At 38.1% G+C, this 22,338-nt stretch overlaps 1 protein-coding gene across 3 annotated transcripts in view; it reads right to left on the reverse strand.

Annotated features, from left to right (window-relative positions):
- The window catches only part of LOC150105342 (calmodulin-binding transcription activator 1-like), a 1,067,501-nt gene that overhangs the window by 28,244 nt on the left and 1,016,919 nt on the right, over positions 1-22,338 (reverse strand). For 2 of the 3 annotated variants that reach the window (XM_090394729.1, XM_090394728.1), the window contains 2 exons: positions 9,530-9,604; positions 2,344-2,467 (listed from right to left, as the gene is read on the reverse strand). In XM_090394729.1, coding sequence (XP_090250855.1) covers positions 2,359-2,467; positions 9,530-9,604 — 184 coding nt within the window. In that variant the 3' untranslated portion in view covers positions 2,344-2,358. Of the gene's footprint in view, positions 1-2,343; positions 2,468-9,400; positions 9,429-9,529; positions 9,605-22,338 lie in introns of those variants that run through there. The other variant, XM_090394730.1, reaches the window with a different exon arrangement.

Below are 22,338 nucleotides of genomic sequence, written 5' to 3' on the forward strand. Positions count from 1 at the left end.
AGACAAAACTGGAATATGAAAAGAGATTGGCCCTAAGATCCAAAAAAAATCCTAGAGAATTTTTTAGCTATGTGGCCAGTAGGAAGAGAAATGATTGTGGAAGAATGACATTGTGAGATAAAAATGGGAATAGAGTGACTGATGCAGACAACATAGTGGAGTTGTTCAATGAGCACTTTATTGGTGTATTTCATCCTGGAGGAGTAAATTGTAATACTAGAGGGATAGGGCAGGTTTGAGGTTTAGAGGTGCAGTAGGAGAATGTGTTCCAAATACTGAGTACTGTGGATGTCAGTAAAGCTGTGGGACTGAATCGTATTTCACCATGAGTTTTGAGAGAATGCACTAAGGAACTGACAGCTCCTTTGACCTGGCTTTTCAATGAAAGTCTGGCTTTGGCAAAGGTGCCCAGGGAATGGAAAGAAGGTAAGATAGTGCCATTGCATAAGGGTGGTAGCAGACTGGAAGTGTCTAATTATAAGCCGGTTTGTGTGTCATCAGTAGTTAGAGATCTTGGAGAAAGTAGTGAGGGACCGTATACAGCATTGTGCAGATGAGTGTAATGTTATCTGTGAGAATCAACATGGATCTGTGAGGGGGTGCACTTGTTTTATTAATATGCTAGCCTTTTATAATAAAGTTACAAGAGCAGTAGATGAGGGATAGGCATATACTGCCATTTTCTTGGATTTAGCAAAGGCATTTGCCAGGGTGAACACACAGGGATACAGCCAGGAATACTTCGAGGCATAGGGGTGACCATTCTATTCTCGTATTTCGGTTACGAAATTCAAGCATCCTTGGAGGGTTGTGGGCCTTAAAGCCATTGAAATAGGTAGATAGACAGATAGATTTGCCAGGGTGCCACATGATAAGCTGATATTTAAGTTGTAGCACATGGGTTTCGATGTCAGGTTGGTCAACTACATTCAGGATTGGCTGTCCGATAGGTATCAGAGAGTTGTATGTGGTGGAGCAGTTTCAAGGAGGCAGAGGTTACAAGTGGGGTCCCACAGGGCTCAGTACAGCAGCAATAGTAAGTACATCAATGACAATGTCAGTGGATTGCAGGAGAATATTCAGTTGTTTGCAGATGATGTGAAACTGCAAGAGGTTATTAGTAATAGTGCAGATTTGGTAGTCATGCAATAGGATTTGAATAAGCTAGACAGATGGGCAAATGAATGGGGATATGGTTTAATGAAGCAAAATGTAAGGTCTTGAGGTTTGGAATACATTGATGGGACACTGCATACTCTATTGGAGGAGATAAACTGGAGGAAGTAGGGGAGACAAGAGATCTGGGGTTGATGATTGATAGAAACCTGAATATTCAAGGGACATATTGTAAAAGTGGTGAAGGTAACACAGAGGATTGCTGCAATAATGAGAAGGACGCTGACCTGCAGAAATAAAAGCGCGATCATTCCATTGTATAAGACCCTGATCAGACTATACTTAGTCTATTGTTCTCAGATTTGGTCCCCAGGATTTGAAGAGAATAAATTAACTGTGGAAAAGGTACAGAGGCAGATAACAAAGACAGTTTCAGGACTGTACAATGTTAGTTATGAGGATTGGCTGAGGGAATGTTGACTGCAAAGTTTGGTGGATAGAAGAAAGAGAGGTGGTTACAGGGTTGAAACTGAGGAGTTCTTTCACTTTGTTGAACAGTGGGAAGGAGTGATGACAAGGGGCCATCCCTGGAAGTTACGAAAGGAAACTGTGAGCAAGAGGGTGAGGAGTGGTTTCTTTGCATGGAGGGTGATTGAAATGTGGAATGCATTGCCTGATAGTGTGATGAGAGCGAGAACGGTCAATGAGTTTAAGGAGTGGTATGATAGACTTTGTGTTTCCTAGGAAGGACCTCCCGCAATGACTCTTTTGACTCCTTGGAGGCCTAAATAATGATAATAATAATAATATCGAATAGGAATTTCTGGCTGGAAATCTTGTTTTGAATATTCACCTCATGTCACATTAATCAAATGTACATAAACCAGAAGGCTACAATGTAAACTCTTAATGTAAATATCATCATAGAGAGGAGATTGATATCACTGGAATAAAGCATCAACTTAATAATCAACATATAGATCATGTATATGTTCCAATTCATGGACCATGAATTGGAATATGAAATAAATGATGCTCCAACGGTTTAAGAAATCACTAGCACTATTCATCTTATGTAAAAAATTTGCACATTCTACCTCAGAATGTACGTAATATAACTATTTTTCTGATTTCTTTTTATTCCTGTCTCTAAAGTAATTAAAAATATAATTTTGTTCTTTCCTAATGATTATGAATCACGAAAATCATAATGTAAAAGAAACTTACTAATTGACTTCAATTTTACTTTTTAGAAGGCTGTTCCAGGAATTTTAGGTGCTGAGGCTGCTGAATCACTATTTCTGCTGCTAGCCTCTCTCTTTCTACAGCTAATGCACGCTCTTTCTGCAATCTAGTGTAATGAAATTTAAATAAACTGAAATTAAGATTTCTAGCACAGTCAAGGATTAATAACAAAATAAGTTTTCATATAGAAGCATAAAAAATCCATATTTTATCTAAAAGACTAATAAATTATTATTGTTATTATTATTTGACACCTCCATGGAGTTCAAAGACTCATCAAGGGAGAGTGTGCCAACAGCATCGAACGATTGGTCCCCTTCCAACTACTAACCGCACTCAAACTTACTTAATGATTAGTCTTTTAGAAAATGATTAAAGATAAAAGGATAATTAAATACATTAAAATTTATTAAATATTACATTAAGTAAAGAAGATTACGATGAAGATAACTTTATGAATTATGTATTTCATTTCTTGAATGATAACCAGATATGCATTTATATTGACTTATTTTACTTTTTTTTTTTATCAATACAAGCCTTGGAAACTCAAGGCACTATACAAGCTTGTCCAGAGCAGGCTTTTATAAACATGTATGTCCACAGTGGGATTCAAACCTACAACCTGTTGGTTGGATAGTGGGTTGCTATCCTCTTTTCTTTTTCTTTGCATAAATTGAATAACTAGATTGTTTTCTGGAAATACTAAACCTGCTTAACAAAAAATAAAGTTAACACTAGCTCTCTCTCAGATATATTTAAAGCTTCTTTTGGGGTACTAACATAAAATATTTTACAGTATTTTATGGGAGTGATTGGGAGTCAACATAATAAAACCACAAGTGGCCTAGAAGAAATGAGATGTAGTGAGAGTGGGGGGGTAAGTAATAGAGAGTTGAGTAATGAAGCTGGGAGAGTCATGCTGAATAGTGTAGAGAATGAGTCCATGAGTGTGGACTTGAATGAAGTTAAGAGTGGTAAAATATATGGTGATTCTATGATTAAGGGTATGGAGAGTGGTATGCATGAGGAGTGCTTGGCTGATGGGACAATAGAAAGAGTGGCTTTAGCAATAAAGAGAGGGCATGAAGCAGACAAGATGATAGTTATGGTGGGTACGAATGACCTGAGAGATAGTATAAATCGGGTAGGAAAAGATTTAAGAACATTATTAGATATTGTGAAGAGGAAAAGTGTCAATGGGAGAATAGTGTGTGTGCTGCCTCGTTTTGACAATTACGAGTTAAGTAGACGAGCAATGATAATGAACGATATGATTGCAAGAATGTGCAGAAAAAGAGGTCTGGAGTTTGTTGATGTTTGGAGTGTGTTTGAAGGAAAAAGGCAGTTGTATGCTAGAGATGGACTGCATCTTAACATGGAAGGACATAAGCGATTGAAGAAGTTATTGTTTTCTGAACAGGTTGAAGTTATTGGGCAGGGAAACTAATATTGAAAAGGTTGAGTGTAAGAGAGAGAAACTTTAGCACTGATTGTGTATTTATTGATCCTTATAGGCTGAATAAATTGCAGAAGAGAGGGGATAAAAATCGGCATAGGACTACGGTAGTTAGTGACTTATATATCAGTTCTAAAGCCGGTACAAGATCTAGAGGGAATCTGCAATTTTTGTATACCAATACTGGTATACAAAAGCATTAGAAATAAGAGAGAAGAATTTTTGGCATTAGTCAGTGAAATCTCACCAAAAGTTGTAGGCATTAGTGAAACTTGGCTGTCAGCAGAAGATGTGGTCACTGGAATTGAATGTGATGGGTACAGTATTTTCAGGGAGGATAGAGAAGATAGAACAGGAGGAGGAGTACTGTTGATGATAGCTGATGTGTTGCAGCCAAAGAAAGTAGTATATCATGATGATAGACATGTGAATGAGAGTTCATTTGAGGCAGTCTGGTGTGAAATAGTGACCAACGCAACCAAATATACAGTTGGATGCTGCTATAGGCCAGGGAGTACGGGGGGAGATATTGAATTCATGCATCAGCAACTTAGTGCAATGAGTGAAGGCTTGGTGATTATTATGGGGGATTTTAATTATGGTGATATCAATTGGAAGGAGGAAATATCACGTAGCAAAAAGGAAATGGAATTCATACATCTTCTACGAGATAATTACTTGAAACAGCACGTAACTGAAGGGACACGTGGTGTGAGAGTGTTGGACCTGGTTATTGGTTCAGAGGTTATATGCATAAGTAAGGTGTCCTCGTTACCTCCAGTTGGTGAAAGCGATCATGTGGTATTGACTTGGGAGGTTGCAAAATCTGTGGATTTTTCTATTAAGAAGGGGTATGTACGGAACTACAGGTTAGGCAATTATAACAAGCTTCGGAGTGAGCTTGCAGCCATCCCATGGCAGAACATATTGCAAGGGAAAGATGTTAGCAGTGCTTGGGATAAAATCAGCGGGTATCTGAGGAAAGCAATATCAGATTGTGTCCCCATGGTTAGGAGGTCAAACAAGGCAGGCATTAGATGGATGAGCAGTAGTATCAAGCTTGAACTGCAAAAAAAGAAAATGTTATGGAGAATTTACAAGGAGAAAGGCGATCAGGACACCCATGAGCAGTACAAGGCTCAAGCTAGGAAGGTTAGCATAGTAAGAAAAGCTAAATCAGATTATGAGAAGACCTTAGCCAAAGAGATCAAGGGTAATCCCAAAGAGTTCTTCCGCTATGTGGCAAGTAAGAGGAAGAATGACTTTGGAAGGATAACCTTAGTGGGTGCTGATGGTATTGAGGTGACAAAATCAGATGTAATAGTTGAGTTACTGAGTGATCACTTTTCAAAAGTCTATCACCCAAGTGAGGATATCTCTATACCTACAGCAATACCTAATGTGAGAATTGAAGCTAAAGAATCAGAGGTATTAAATATATTGCAAAACTTAAATGCAAACACTGCGGTAGGCTTAGATGGAATATCAGCTCGGGTGTTGCGTGAATGTGCAAATGAATTGTCAACCCCTCTCACCTGGATATTTAACTTAAGTTTGAACTCTGGTATGGTCCCTAGGGAGTGGAAGTTAGACAAAGTGGTTCCTTTGCATAAGGGTGGCTCTAAAACTGCAGTATTGAATTACAGACCAATCACCATCTCAGGAGTAGTGGTAAAAGTATTGGAAAAGTTGGTTAAAGACAAAATTCAAGAATGGGTGGATCAGGATATGATACTCTATAGAGGCCAACATGGTTTTGTTAAAGGTAGATCCTGCCTTAGCAATCTATTAACTATTCATAATAGAATAACATCTGAGTTGGACAAAGGAACTGGCTACACAGTGGTACTTCTGGATTTTGCTAAGGCTTTTGACAGGATACCCCATAGAACACTGTTACGCAAATTGGAGCAGATGGGAATGGATATTAAATTGGTGATATGGATAGGAGAATGGCTCAGGGAGAGATACCATAAGGTGGTGTATGGAGGAGCCGAGTCCAGAATGAGGCAGGTGACCAGTGGTGTGCCTCAGGGCTCTGTGCTTGGGCCAATGTTGTTTAATTTGTATATAAATGATATAGGAAATGGCTTAAAGGGAGATATTCAGTTGTTTGCTGATGATGCAAAGTTGTGTAGTGCAATAAAAAATCAAGCTGATGTTGAAAGTTTGCAGGAGGATTTAAATAAGCTGGTAAAATGGGCAAAAGAAAATGGATGTCAGTTCAATGTGGAAAAGTGTAAAGTCATGCATTTTGGGATTAAAAGATTACCAGCTGTGTACTACATCGATGGAAAGGTACTCCAAGAGATTGATGAGGCTAGGGACTTAGGGGTATTGGTAGATAGGGAGATGAAGTTCAGAGGACACATTGCTAAGGTGTCCAAGATTGCACATAGGATTACTTGGTTGTTGAGGAACACACTGACATCCAGAGATAAAGAGGTTATTATTCCCCTTTATAAAGCATTGATACTTCCACATTTGGATTACTGTGCTCAGGTCTGGTCACCTGGATTCCTTGGAGATGAGGAGGCTGTGGAGAGGGTTCAGAGAAGAGTGACCAAGTTGGTGAGTGATATAAAAAATGCTCCCTACATTGATAGATTGAGAGCTTGTGGATTGCAGAGATTGGTTGATAGGCGAAGAAGAGGGGATATGATAGAAACATTCAAATTACTGAAAGGTTTTTATAGGATTGATGCAGGGGAAATGTTTCAGCTGTGTGATAGTGATGGAAGAACAAGAGGTCATCTCTGGAAATTAAAGAAGAGTGTGGTTAACAAAGGTGTCAGAACAAGGTTTTTTGCCTGGAGGGTGGTGAATGAGTGGAATTCATTGCCTGACTTAGTTGTGAGCTCTTCGTCTGTAAATGAATTCAAGAAGAGATATGACAGATATTGTTTTGCTAGTTTGGGTCTCCCGCGATGAGTCTACTGACTCCATGGAGATACCCGTAATAATAATAATAATAATAATAATAATAGTAGAGTGCTAGTGCCTCTCCTTCCTGTTTCTTTTTTCTGTATTTCTGACATATCAACTTACTAAGCCTTTTTTAAGCTCTTATTTTGTAGCAAGCATTTTTAGTATTGAAGGTTTTTAATATAGGTAATTAATTCAATATATATTTCACATAATTCAATCACTTCAACACAAATTTAGCTGTGAGAAGGTGGTTGAATGTACAAAAACAAAACTTCTGAAATATCATGGCACAGAGTGAGAAATCTTCAGAAGCAATAGAGCATTGTTTATCATTCGGCAGTGGTTATTATTAACAATTCCTCTTGTTAATAAGTCTTCCTAAAACTTTTTATTATAGCTCCAAAAAGGAAAAGTGATACAATTGAGAGGATCAAAGAGAACCAATACAAATTATAGCTATGATTTGAAAGTAGAAGTGTATTTAGTATTTTATCAGATATTTTTATTAAGATATTTCAGTGATTAGTATACGCTAACTTTGGTTCAAGGATACATGGTGGTTTGTCGGTGAATTTAGTGCTCCTGTAAAATTGGTGATTTTTGTCTGTTTTATTGTGTTTTTCTCTTAGAAAATATATTTATTATTTTATCACATATTTTTATTAAGATATTTTAATAATTAGTATATGTTTAAAATGGCACAAGTTCAAAAAAAAAATAGTGTATGTTTAAAAAGGGCAAGAAAAATAATGCTAAAAAAAGCACTGCAGGCGAGAACAAGAAGGTTAGCCTGCTAACGAGGTTATTAGAGATATGGAGGAGGTTAATGAAAATGAATTAACCTCCAAAATAGCAAAATTGAAGCAGATCATCAGAGAGATGACGTGGGAATCACAAAAAGTCAGGAGATGTTTAAACAAACTGAGGGAGAAAAAGAAAATTACACAGGAAAATAAGAAACAAATCACGGAAACAGGTAAGTCAGGAAATAATGGAAATCAGATAAATGACGTTGTTATTAAAATGAAAGAAATTATTTGGTATAATGACTCTTTAATAAAACATGCTATTAATGAGCGAGTTGTAACTTCAAGTTTTCCTGAAGCGAAAATTAAGAATATAAAGGAAGCGATTCAAAAACAGAAAAAAAAAGTAAATGAAATCGTAATTGTAGTAGGTACTAATGACTTAACCGGTGATAAGTTCAGTATGAGAGAGGACATGAAAGGGTTGTTGGAAGAAGTAAGAGAGTGAGAAAGTGAAAATTGTCAATATTTTACCTCGTTATGATGCATAGGCTGTGTAGAAGGAATGGATGCGAGTTTTTGGATGTGTGGAGTGAGTTTGAGGGAAGATTGGATTTGTATAAGAGGGATGGCCTACACCTGAATGTGTTTGGTATCAGTATAAGACCTAACACAGAGAGTCAGGGAAACTAAATTATAAAGGGAGGAATGGTGTGAATGTGAGTGTAAGAGTGACAATGTTATATAACTGTGTTAATGATGGGAATGGGCTTGTCATGGAAATGTTGACGAGGAGAGAATGATTTTGGCTTTGTGTTCATCCGGTTTGGACCCATCAAATGTGTGCAAAGATGTCTACATGTACAAGGCATTAGAGAAGAATAGAGATCTGCAAGTTGTCCAACTGTGTCAGGCAGACTGTAGATTATTATGTCTGTACACAAATGCTAGGAGTATCAGAAACAAAGGGGTAGAGTTTGTTGCCTTAGTCAATATGTTGAGACCTCAGATTGTAGGTATTAGTGAGACCTGGCTATCAGAATCAGACTTACTAACTGGTGTCAAGGGTACAGTATTTTTAAGAAGGATAGAGAGGAGGGGGCGTGTTGCTAAATGATATCAGATAACTTGAATCCAGTTAGAGTTGAGACTTATGATTGTACTACTACTAACAATATTTCATGTGGCAGTGAGTTTGAAGACATCTGGTGTGAAGTGGAATCTAACAAGATCAATTACATACTGAGGTGTTGTTACAGACTTGGTGGATCAGTTGCTAGTGATGAAAAAATACATCACCAAATAGAAAAGATAAGTGCGAAAAGAGTAATCATAATGGGAAACTTTAATTATCCAATTATTGCTTGGGTACCAGCAGAATTTCATGAGAAGAATGAAAATGCATTTATTGAGCTGTTGCAGGACAACTTCCTTAGGCAGCATGTGATAGAAGGAACTCAAGATCATTGAGTGTTAGATTTGATTATAGTGTCAGAAGGCATTTCAGTTAAAGGTGTAACTCTGGTATTCTACCTCCGTTGGTGACATTGATCATGCAGCACTCACTTAAGAAGTGACTAAGTTTATGAATGTTCCACTCAGAAAAGGTTACATGCTGTGAACCACAAAGCAGGAAATTATAACCAATAGTGCACATGTTTTATAAATTTTTTATAAGTTTATTAGAATGTTTTTGTTATTGGAAACGGAAAGCAATCTATGATAGATAAATCCATTAGTTTAATAGCAAGTAGAGAGATTTAAAAAGAACTGAGATAATGTAAATTTCTTGTCTTAAACAGCATTTCAATTAAATATCAATATATTAATTTTGAAAATTCCAATCACTATATTAATAAATACTTCAGAATTAAAAATGCACTAAGAGATACTGAGAGCAACTTACCGCTTTTTCATGCAAATAATCCCATACACTGGATAGCAGCAAAAGAAGAAAACATTATTAATTACATTATGGAATTAATGTTTAAGATCTGTTACAGTACATATGTATTAAAATTTTGTTTTTACTCACTTGTTCTTAGACTGTCTCAAAAATTGTTGAATTTTTCTGGCAGCCTGATGCTGTCTTCTTTGAGAGTATGTCCTCCTGAAAATATCAGTTTAAATTCAGAGATATGACACTTCATTTTTTTTATGTATTGGAAAATTGGTTAAGTTTAAAAATTTCAGCGGTAAATTGATATCCTCCCCTCCATTTACTGTTTCTTGAACTATGAGTTCAAGAAACAGTAAATTATCCAAGAACCACAGAGGCTAACGATCCTCGAAGAACTCAGTGAAAACATTGTGAGAAAGGCTGTTTCAAAGAACAAAGGTAGATGAAATGAAAGAACAGGTTAAGAAATTGGATTAGCAGGTTTCATGATGAAAATTACAGTTTTGGAACTGTGATTTGATGCTGTCCAAAAGTTGTAGCACCGAAATGCTTTTTAAATACCTACAGAAAAAGCAACTACGACAAACATCACTTGTTCAGTGGTTAAGAGTGAGTCTATGAAATGGATTTTTTTTTTTTTAAGTATGCTTCTGACTCATGAAAGGTGCAAACCTATAGTGCATTAGTACCTGTAGGTAGGATATGAATTTTTTTTTTTTTCTATTTGTATTCATTTTATATATATATATATATATATATATATATATATATATATATATATATATATATATATATATATATATATATCCTTGAATCTCAATGGAATTTTTTTAAACCACTTCAGACTGCCAGTAAGTTGGGCAGTGGTTTTGCACTGGATAATGAAATTTATTTCCTATGTAAAGACTATCATATATATACATGCCTACAGCAGTATTTGAACCTGCAGTCTTTTGGATGGAGAATGATATATTAATCATTCAGCAAACCAGGCTTACTGGATTGGCCTTTTTTGAATGACATCAATGTTTAAGTATGTTTTTGGTGCACTGCTGTTTTTGTTTGCATACTGGTTGAACATGCAACGAATTGTAGTTTACCACAGCTGTGTAGAAGGGAAAACTGTTGGTAACAGGATATTTAATTAACCTACAAAGAGAATTGATATATTTGGTTGGTAGATTTAAATTGCTAATAGTGTAATGAATATGTCTACCCGTATTAGTGAAGCATGACTCATTTGTTATGAATGGCACATTCAAGTAGGAGAAGAATATGTGATACAAATAAATAGATCTGTTACAAACAAATATCATAAAAATAAATATAACAAATAGTCTTCCAGAACTGGAACCAAACTGATCATACTGAACAGAGGCAAGGAAAACAAAGCAGAAGTTTTATTGTATCAGTACCACAACATGATATCCTAATATCTATTTCATAATATGAATAAGAGAAATTTGTTCTAAGAATTTTCAGTGATCTCGCATCTCCTCTCCTTTGGTTCTCTTCAAGGAAGGACTGCATCTTTTGGAGTTTGTTTCCAAGAAACAAAAGCCTTGCTAATCCTTGAATCTCAATTTTTGGTAATCACCTAGTGTTATAAAAAAGAGCTGGGGGATCATACTGAACAGAGGCAAGGAAAACAAAGTAGAAGTTTTATTGTATCAGTAACCACAACATGATATCCTAATATCTATTTCATAATATGAATAAGAGAAATTTGTTCTAAGAATTTTCAGTGATCTCGCATCTCCTCTCCTTTGGTTCTCTTCAAGGAAGGACTGCATCTTTTGGAGTTTGTTTCCAAGAAACAAAAGCCTTGCTAATCCTTGAATCTCAATTTTTGGTAATCACCTAGTGTTATAAAAAAGAGCTGGGGGAAGAATTATTATTATTATTATTCAGGCCTCCAAGGAGTCAAAAGACTCATCGAGGGAGGTCCTTTCTAAGACATAAAGTCTGTCAAGACTCATCGAGGGGAGGTCCCCCCTGAGAAACACAAAGTTTATCATACCACTCTTTAAACTCACTGACCGTTCTTGCTCCCACCACTCCATCAGGCAATGCATTCCACGGCTCAACCACCCTCCACACAAAGAAACCACTCCTTACCCTCTTGCTCACAGTTTCCTTTCGTAACTTCCAGGGATGGCCTCTTGTCATCACTCCTTCCCGCTGATCAACCAAGCGAAAGAACTCCCCAGTGTCAACCCTGTAACCACCTTTCAACAGTTTAAAAGTCTCAATCATATCACCTCTCCTTCTTCTATCCACCAAACTCTGCAGTCCACATTCTCTCAGCCGATCCTCATAACTATCCTTGTACAGTCCTGAAACCATCTTTGTCATCCGTCTTTGTATCCTTTCCACAGTTAATTTATCCCTTTCAAATCCTGGGGACCAAATCTGAGAACAATAGTCCAAGTGTGGTCTGATCAGAGACTTATACAATGGAATGATAACCCTCTTATCTCTGCAGGTCAGTGTCCTTCTCATAATAGCAGCAATCCTCTGTGTTACCTTCACCACCTTTGCAATATGTCCCCTAAACTTCAGGTTTCTATCAATCATCAACCCCAGATCTCTTGTCTCCCCTACTTCCTCCAGTATAACTCCTCCCATAGAGGTCCTTGCTAAACATCCCATCGATGTTTCCCAAACCTCAAGACCTTACATTTTGCTGCATTAAACTGACGCCCCCATCTGCTACCACATCTGCACTATTATTAATAATCCTTCCCAGCTTCGCATCATCCGCAAACAAATGAATATCCCCCTGAAATCCACTGGCTATGTCATTGATATAAAGGTTAAACAATATAGGTCCTAGTACTGAGAACTGTGGGACCCCACTTGTAACCCTCTGCCTCCTGGAAACTGCTCCACCATACACAACTCTCTGATACCTATCAGACAGCCAATCCTGAATCCAGTTGACCAATCTGACATCGAGACCCATGTGCTGCAACTTAAATATCAGTTTATCATGTGGCACCCTGTCAAATGCCTTCGCCAAGTCTAAGAAAATTGCAGTATATGCCTTTCCCTCATCTAATGCTCTTGTAACTTTATTATAAAAGGCTAGCATATTGCTAAAACAAGAGCGTCCTTTCACAAATCCATGTTGATTCTCACAGATAACATCACCCTCATCTGCCCAATGCTGTACACGGTCCCTCACTACTTTCTCCAAGATCTTAACAACTACTGATGACACACAGACTGGCCTATAATTAGACACTTCCAGTCTGTTACCACCCTTATGCAATGGCACTATCTTACCTTCCTTCCATTCCCTGGGCACCTTTGCCAAAGCCAGACTTTCATTGAAAAGCCACGTTAAAGGTATTGTCAATTCCCTAGCACATTCTCTCAAAACTCGTGGCGAAATACCATCCAGTCCCACAGCTTTACTGACATCCAGAGTACTCAGTATCTGAAACACACTCTCCTCCTGTACCTCCAGACCTTGTACCAGTCCTATCCCTCTAGCATTAAAACTGACTCCTCTAGGATGAAATACTCCAATAAAGTGTTCATTGAACAATTCCACTATGTCCTCTGCATCAGTCACTCTATTCCCATTTTTATCCCACAATATCATTCTTCCACAGTCATTTCTCCTCCTACTGGCCACATAGCTAAAAAATTCCCTAGGATTTTCTTTGGATCTTAGGGCCAATCTCCTCTCATATTCCAGTTTCGCTTTCCTTACCACACGAGTCACTCTTCTGGCCTGTGTCTTATATTCCTCATGCATCTCTTCACCTGTCTACTTATATCTCTTCCATAGCCTCTTTTTCGCATGCAATTCCTGTTTAATATTGTTTGTCATCCACTTTACTCCAAATTGCGCCCTCTTCTTCACTCGTGGTATACAACTTACTATTGCTGATAACAAATATTCTTTCACAATTTCCCACGCACTGGTGATATCCCGGCCTTCCAATTCCTCCCTCCATGAAACTTCCCGAAGTTGACGTCTAAGACTATTATAATCACCTGTCTTATAATTCCACATAAGTTCCCATCTCTTTGATACTCCTGCATGTCTATTCCTTTTCCAAGTCAACACCATATGGTCACTCTCTCCAACTGGTGGGAGAGACGTCAACTCAGTTATTATCAACTCTTCTGATGCTATAACCAAATCCAAAATTTTTGAACCTCTTGTTCCCTCTGTTACATGTTGCTAAGACATTTGTCCCTCAAGAATTCTAGAAATTCCATTCCCCTATTGTTACATGCATCTTCCTCTCTCCAATTTATACTACTGAAGTTAAAATCTCCCATAACAATCATTCTTCTTGCACTTGCCAAACTTAGCTGTCTAAATATCTCCTGGTCCCCATCCTCTGTGCTCCTGGGTCTGTAGCAACACCCCACTAAATATCCTGTCTTGCCTACCTCTACCTCACACCATACGCTCTCAAAATCATTTGTCTCACTTCCTTCCAAATTCTCCACTCTTAGAGGACATAGGTCATCACTTATCATAAGCAGCACCCCACCACCACCACCACGCTTTCCCCTCCTATCCTGGCGAAAAATGCTATACCCAGCGACTTCTATTCCTGTTTTTATATTCCCATCTGTCAACCACGTCTCAGTGATCGCAATAATTTTTGGCCAGGCTGATGCTATATGCACCACCAATTCCTCTCCCTTATTCCGGATACTCCTGGCATTAGTATACAGCATATAAATGCCATTGTTTCTATACCCAGCATTATCCCTTCTAGACTCCACTGGGCTCAGTCTTACCTGACATTGTCTCCCTTCTCCCAAGTATCCATTCCCACAAGAGGCCACCCCCTGCTATCATCCTCCCTGGGACACACTGACTCGTTCAGAACAGCAATCTCTCCAGATGCCTACGTCCTTCCTCATTCAAATGTAAACGGTCTCTCGCATACAACTCCTCTCTTTCCTCAAACGCACTCCAAGCATCCACATATACCAGTCCTCTCTTGTCACACATTCTCGCTATTATGCCATTCAATATCACCGCTCTTCTGCTCAGCTCATCATTATCATACCTAGGCAACACGCACACTATTTTTCCTCTCTCTGTCTTCTTCCATACAGTCTCAAGCAAAAATCTCATATCTCTCGCTGCCCGACTTACATTACCACTCAAGTCATTTGTTCCTACCATCACAATCATCTCATCCACCCTTTCACTTCTCTTAATTGCCATAGCCACTCTTTCTATTGTTCCTCCTGGCAAACACTCCTCACGCATCCTATCTTGAACACCACGGATCATTGAGTCGCCATACATTATACCTCTTACCATTACCTCGCTCCTATTGTTTCCATTCTCTCCTCTTCATGTAATAATTGTAATAAGAAAATTACAAAGCTTTATGCAGAATCTGCATTTTGAAGGTTGTTAATATGCAAGAGATTTACTGTGTTTCTGTATTAAATAATATGTAAAATGTAATCTTATCGGTATTTGGAGTTTTCTGAACGTGAAGTTAATGTTGCTCCTGTTTGGTTCTGTACAACTTTTATGCAATCTTTAACATGCAATGGAACATCTGTAAGCACTGGCTACTTAAAGGCTACTTTTGATTATATGCTGAGTGTTAATGAACAACTGAAGTTGGAATTGTTGCATTATCAACATATATATATATATATATATAAAGGATAATAGAGAAAAAAGACCTGCATTGAGAGGTTGCTTTTCGTAAGTACGATCATTGGTCTTACTGCTTCTTCTGTGTAACCTTGGTCATGCTAATATATAAATGAAGTAAAATAGGGTAAACAGTGTAAAGCAGAATAAACTGCAATTCAGTAAATAACTAAAATCTATATAATAACTTGAAAGTTGATTACGGAAGAATACAAGATTACACAAAATTGTAAAATGATGAATGATAAAGGATAAGTGATTGGAATTTCAAATGGATGACTGGTATTTCCAAAGCAGTTGGATGGATAACCAGGTCCAGAAAACAATGTATTATGGTAAGTAAAAAAGAATATCCTTATGGTGTGCTGTTTGTTTAGAGTAAACAAGTGTTCTCAGAAAGAAAATTATGAAGAGAGTGAAGAGACTCTTTGCATGGTTTTTATATTCATGAAGAATCAGAAGTAATAAAGCCAATGATCATTCTCACCAGCTACAGTCTCTTGAGGTAGGAATTTTTCTCTATTATTAATAGATGTATATCAATGAATCAACTATTCTAATCTTAATTGTACATTAATACTCAACTTTCCCTTATGATTTTACCATGTATATTCAAAAGTAGACTTTAGAGAACACTGCTTAGGGTGCTCCATTAAATATCAAGCTTATTATTATTATTGTTACCAAAACACCTCATGGAGTCAAAGACTCATCTGGGAGGTCCTTTTATCACACACCCATCTCATCATACCGTGTCTTAAACACACTCAAACTCCTTGCAGACACCACACTCTCAGGCAAAGCATTCCAATCATTCACAACTCTGCATGAAAAAAACCTGCCTACTCACACCCTCTTTATACAGTTTCCAGGGATGACCTCTGGTTCTCCCCTGATCTCCCACTATTCTCTGTAGAACTTCTCCACCATTGATCCTATAACAACCCCTCTTCCTCCTGTCCACCAAATTACTCTGGCATTTGGTGTACAGGAGGAAGATCTCAATCTTTCCTCGACATTCCAGAGGTCAGAAACTACCTTAGTCATTCGCATTTGGACCATTTCCAACATCTCTTCATCCTTCTGAAAACCCAGTGACCAAATCTGGGCACAATAGTCCATGTGTGCGTGTGTGTGGCCTAATCAAAGCCTTATACAATGGAACAAGAATCTCCCTACTTCTACACATCAGTGTCCTCCACATCATTCCCAGAAGCCTTTGTGTTGTCTTCACAATTTTGGCAATGTGTCCCCTAAATTTTAGATCCTTATCCACTCTCACCCCCAGATTTCTTATCTCTTATTTCCTCTACATCCAACAATATATTCTCACCAAGCATAAATTCTGCATCCCATCTTTGTTTTCCAAATTTTAAAACCTTACATTTTGCAACATTGAACTCACATCCCCATTTCCTTGCCAAATCGCTCAATTTATTCAAGTCTTCTTGTAAGGCCACAACATTTTCACTACTCTTTATGGTTCGTCCCAACTTTGCATCATTGGCAAACAGCTGAATATCTCCATCCAAATCTTCTCCAATATCATTAATATATACAAGTTAAACAGTAATGGCCCTGAAAGAGACCCCTGAATCACTTCACTAGTGACTTTCCTTTTCCTGGATATTGCACCCCCATACACATCTTGTTGTTACCTATCAGATAACCTGTCTCCAATCCAATGCACTAATCTAATATACAACCCCATCTGCTCTAGTTTGACTGTCAACTTATCATGAGGTACTCTATCAAAACCCTTTGCGAAATCCAAGTATATTACTTTGTATCCTTCTCCTCTGTCCAAGGAAGCAGTCACTTTATTGTAATAAATAAGTAGATGACTAAAACATGACCTCCCTTTAGCAAATCATGCTTTCATTCAAAGATAATACCATTGTTGTCAACCCAACTCTGAATCCTAGTTCTCACAAGCTTCTCCAACAACTTAACCACACTTGACACACAGATAGGACTATAATTTGATGCTTGAGTTTGATCACCTCCTTTATGAAGTGTCACAATCTTGCCCTCCTTCCACTCCTTAGGAACTTGACCCAGTGCAAGACTCGTATTAAAAAAATATGTCAAGGCAATTGTCAACTCCCTGGCACATTCCTTCAGAATATGCGGTGATATATTATCAAGTCCCACAGCCTTATTTACATCTAGTTTACTCAACTCCCCAAACACCTCTTGCTCACTTACAGTCAGTCTCTCCTCCCTATCAACAACTACTCTCAATCTCTCTATGAAGTCACATTCACAAGATTGAAAGATCTTTATGAACTGCTCATTAAGTATCTCCACCACACATTCTGCTACAGCTGTCTTTATACCATTTTCTCCAATCACTGTCATCCTTCCGTAATCATTCTTTCTTTTGATGGCTACATATCGAAAGAACTCCCTAGGATTCTTTTTGGCTTCGTTAGCTAACTGCTGTTCATACCTCTGTTTAGTTACTCTCACCAACTGAGTCATCCTCCTTGCCTGGTCTTTGTAGACCTCATGAAATTGGTTATTTCCACTTCTCTTATGCTGCTTCCACAATGCCCTTTTTTTCTGTATCGCATGCTTAACCTCTTTATTCATCCATCTCACACATATCTTATTTAACCTTCTCATCCTTGGAATACATTAATCATTGCATCTACTAGATAGTTTTTGAAAATCCCCCAAGCTGCATTGATCTCTTTTCCAGCTAACTCCTCATTCCATGCTACACCCGCAAGCTGTCTCCTAAGCTCTTCATAATCACCCCCCCCCCTGTAGTTCCACATATGCGCTTTTCTCACAGGGGTCCTCGCACCGCTGGCAACCACCCAGGTAATCACCTCATGGTCACTCTCACCAATTGGTGGATGATTTGACACCTCATTTATAATTACATCCTCTGATGAGATGACCAAATCCAAGACTCTTAATCCCCGTGTGCCCTCTATTACATACTGTCTGAGGTAGTTATCCCTCAAAAACTCAAGAAACTCATTTTCTTTACTTCCAGTTGCTACCTGATCATTCCAGTCTATATTGCCATAATTAAAATCACCCATAATGATCACCCTTTTCTTATTTGCTTGGCTAATTTGACACTATACATTTCACTATCACTACCATCCACACAATACCTGGTCTATAACAACATCCCACCAAGTATTTGATTCCATTCACCTCTATCTCACACCATACTGCCTTAAAACCACTGGCACTATTTCCGTCTTGCATCTCTACTTTGTATGGACATAACTCTTTCTCTATCATCAATAGCACTCCTTCTCCCTTTTTACCCCTTCTGTCCTCACGAAACACATCATACCCTTCCATCTCTATTCCTGTCAGGATGTCATCCTCTTCCAACCATGGCTCACTTATTCCAACAATCTTTGGGTGAACAGATGCAATTAGTGCAACTATTTCATCTGCCTTGTTTCTTATACTTCTAGCATTTATATACAAACACAACAGCTCATTTCTGGATCTACAGTTAGTTCCACTGATACCACTCACTCGATGTGATCTCTCCATGTTCGACTGGGGCCATTTCCCTTTCTGCTTCTTAATTTTAGAACCCTTTTCAATTCCAACTGTTTCCTCTTAATCCCTGGTCATCCCATTCCCTTCCTGCCTACACATGCTCTCACCTCCTCTTGGACCATCCACCTTTCTCACGCTGTGTACCCCTGTCCACCCTGAGCCTCCCCATTTCCCCTGCTCCTCTTGCACACCCATTCTCTCATTTTTTATACCCATACCACTCACTTTCCTATTCATATCCACCTCTTCAATCTCTCCTGTCTTACTCTCCTGCTCTTCCACATCACTCCCCTCTCGATCTGATTCATTCTCTCTGCTCACTTCTCTACCTTCCAGCAGCAGTCTCTCCGAGCGACTTACACCGCTTACTATTTGTTATATAATAATATGACAGATTTTTGTAAATGAACTCAAAGAAAGTATATAATCATTTTATAAAAATAACAAAATGAGTGACTGTATTTTGATGACTGCAGAAAGTAAAAAATCTTTACTGCAACTTGACTGCAGAAAGTAAAAAATCTTTACTGCAACTTTGACATTGGTCGAGTTAAGGGAAGATGGAAGGAAAACTTAATTATTATGATTGATATGGTCTTTTTATTTTCATGGGTAATGTATGATAATATAATCATAAAATCAAAATCTTGCTATACATTTATATATATTTCATCAAACGCAGGTGCTAACTGATTTATGTAATACATAACAACATTATATCTGAAATTTTCTCCACCATTAAGAGAGTTCATAATACTAGTTTTACAAAAATATGGATGAAAAAAATTGAAACTGACATGCAGTATATATTTTGATAACTTGTAAAATTATGCCTGTCTAATAAGGAAGATGAGATATAGATGCTTGTTACAGTCCAGCATGAACATGTTTAGGTATTGATTACAGAAGATGTTGAAGCTTTGAATATTTCAGCATAATGAATTTTTTGAAATGAAGAGGAATGGAGTTTACAGTACAATTATGAAAACAACTTGAAGTTTGTGAAAGAAGGTTATTTATGCATGGGCTGAACAATGTGAATAAAATTCACATTGTTGAGAGATTTGTTCATCATGACATGAATGACAGAGAGAGAGAGAGAGAGAGAACTTGCAAATCAACTGAAATGGTGCACCATAATATCATATTTTGGATATTGCAGACAGTACAGTAACAAGGATATGAAGCGCCTGTGGCAAGTGTCAAACTTGCATCCTCCCCAACCCAAAAATGACAAAAATTTTGAAAAATTTAAATGTAACAAGTTAAATTTTATTAAATGCAATATGTTAAATACTTAATATTAACCACATCAAAATGAGTTGCAGAATTTGTGTGTCTAAAGCGGCGTATTGCCAAAATTTAAAAATACAATACAAAATAGCGGACTTTATATCTATTTATTTATTTTTATTTTTTACGTTTTGCGCCCCAAACCTACTTGCTCCCATAGCGGGCACCTCTTTCACCATGCCTTCGTTATGGCAATGATTGCAGACTGCAGAAAAACTATCAACAGTGCTCAGATAGGAGTTTTGATTGGAATGCAAATGAAGGTCTCTGTTTTAATCCAGAATGTCTCTTGATGGGACTGAAGTGAAAAAAATTACAGTAGTCATTCCATTTGAGGAGCCCTGAAGTGGCTTGAGAAAGTTCCATACTTGTTCTTCATATCAGGTTTGTACATTATCTAATCTTTAGCCTGCTGTTGAGAGTTTATAGGCAAAAGGCTGTAAATATCATTATGGCATCATTATAGTTGGGGGAATGTGGGAGAAATATTCCCATTGTGCTTCTATGTATGCAATTATACAGATTTACTTTGACTCTGTAACAATGGTGGACTCATTAGACTGAGAAGGTAGTTTCGATGGAATGATGTACCTTCGACTCTACCAATGGCATGTTGCAAACAGACATGAAGCAGTAGATTGGAGACATTACATGTAGAGAAAGGTAGTTTAAATCTAGATGTAAGTTAGTGTGTAAAGTAGAATAAGCTAACTTAGATGGGATCACGTCATGCTTGGTCAAATTCACTAGCAGAAAATGGTAGTCATTCGATGTATCTGGCTGAATCTGCAGTAGCCCTGACCCAGTGTTAGAGAGGACTCGGACTCAGTGACTGCACAAAGTTGTTTTATATGGACATGAATGGCTTAGGTCCTTAATGTGATCATGATTTGAATGCCTCTAAGTCAGAATACCATCTATCCACTGCACTGATACCATTCATGCCGTGTGTTGAAAGGCAGCATTGGCCAGAGTTGCTTTTGTACTATTACAATGCAATCTCTCTGGCAATGAGGCCAGCAGGTCTTCAAGGTAAACAGCCTGTAGTCAGTAGAATAATGTAGGCAAGGGAAGTTGGCAAGATGGATCCATAGCTTCAAGACGACTGGCTCTAAGGACCTTGCCAATTGGCTGGGGTCCAAAGCAGGTATAGTACTGCATTGGAACTGGATGAAACTGTCTAGTGCTGGAATGTGTGAGCACAGACCAGTGTCAGAGCATTCTTGTGGACTGCCTCAGTTGCTCAGCATTCTGGATAGTCCATGTAGTGTGTTTTGAATGGCAGTTAATAGCTGACTCAGAATTAGTAGCGATCAAGGAAATCTGACTAATTAAAACCAAGCCAAAGAATTGCAACGACTGTTGAGAGGTATTGCCATCATGATCCTGCTTATTGTTCTGAGTGTTCAATTGAAAGAATATCAATCAACGGCATGGATATTTGGTAGCAATAACATGACTCTCATTGAGATGGATGCTATTAGAGATAATAAATTTAGTTTAATCCTTTATCCAAGTGTGAGCAAACAAAGTTTGCGCCTGAAAGTATCTTCAGGACTGGGGTAAGGTGGTACAACACCAGGCACTCCTTGCAAAGGTGGAGCAAGCTACCAACCCTCCTATCTCAGTATCTCCCATAATGCAAAACATATATCCTTGCGGATATGTCTAATGTTATGCATTAAGGGAAGGGCCACAACCCAGACTAGTTTCGACCTTTATTGAGGTCTCTTCAGTGGGAGCCAGGCCCAAGTGGAGATACCAGGCAGAAGCATTAGCAGGTCATCTCTACCTATAGAAGTTGCCAAATGGTGTGCCACCTTTTTTAATAAATTACTCTGGATTTAGAGAAAGATGTTGAAAGTTTATTTTTCACTTGGTCAGAGTATAATAAATTTAGTTTAATCCACTTGGATAAAGGATTAAACTAAATTTATTTTACCACTCATGAGTGTACTGATTGCCTTTCTCCTTGTAAATTCTCCATAACATTTTCTTTTTTTTGCAGATCAAGCTTGATACTATACTACTACTCATCCATCTAATGCCTACCTTGTTTGTCTTCCTGACCATGGGGACACAATCTGATATTGCCTTCCTCAGATACCCGCTGATTTTTATCCCAGAAATCAGAGGTACTTAGTATATTGCAAAATCTAAATGCGAACACTTCTGTAGGTTTAGATGGAATATCAGCCAGCTCGGGTGTTGCGTGCAAAGGAATTATCAACGCCTCTTACTTGGTTATTTAACTTAAGTTTGAACTCTGGTATGGTCCCTGGGCAGTGGAAGGAAAGCAAAGTACTTCCGTTGCATACAGGTGGCTCGAAAACTGCGGTTTTCGAGCCACCTGTATGCAACGTATGGGGGAGCAGAGTCCAGGATGAGGCAGGAGACCAGTGGTGTGCCTCAGGGCTCTGTGCTTGGGCCATTGTTTAATTTGTACATAAATGATATAGGA

Source organism: Typopeltis vanoorti, chromosome 6 (assembly GCF_054136105.1).
Source record: "Typopeltis vanoorti isolate ZY-2024b chromosome 6, IOZ_Tvanoo_1.0, whole genome shotgun sequence".
In the NCBI taxonomy this organism is placed as follows: domain Eukaryota; kingdom Metazoa; phylum Arthropoda; class Arachnida; order Uropygi; family Thelyphonidae; genus Typopeltis; species Typopeltis vanoorti.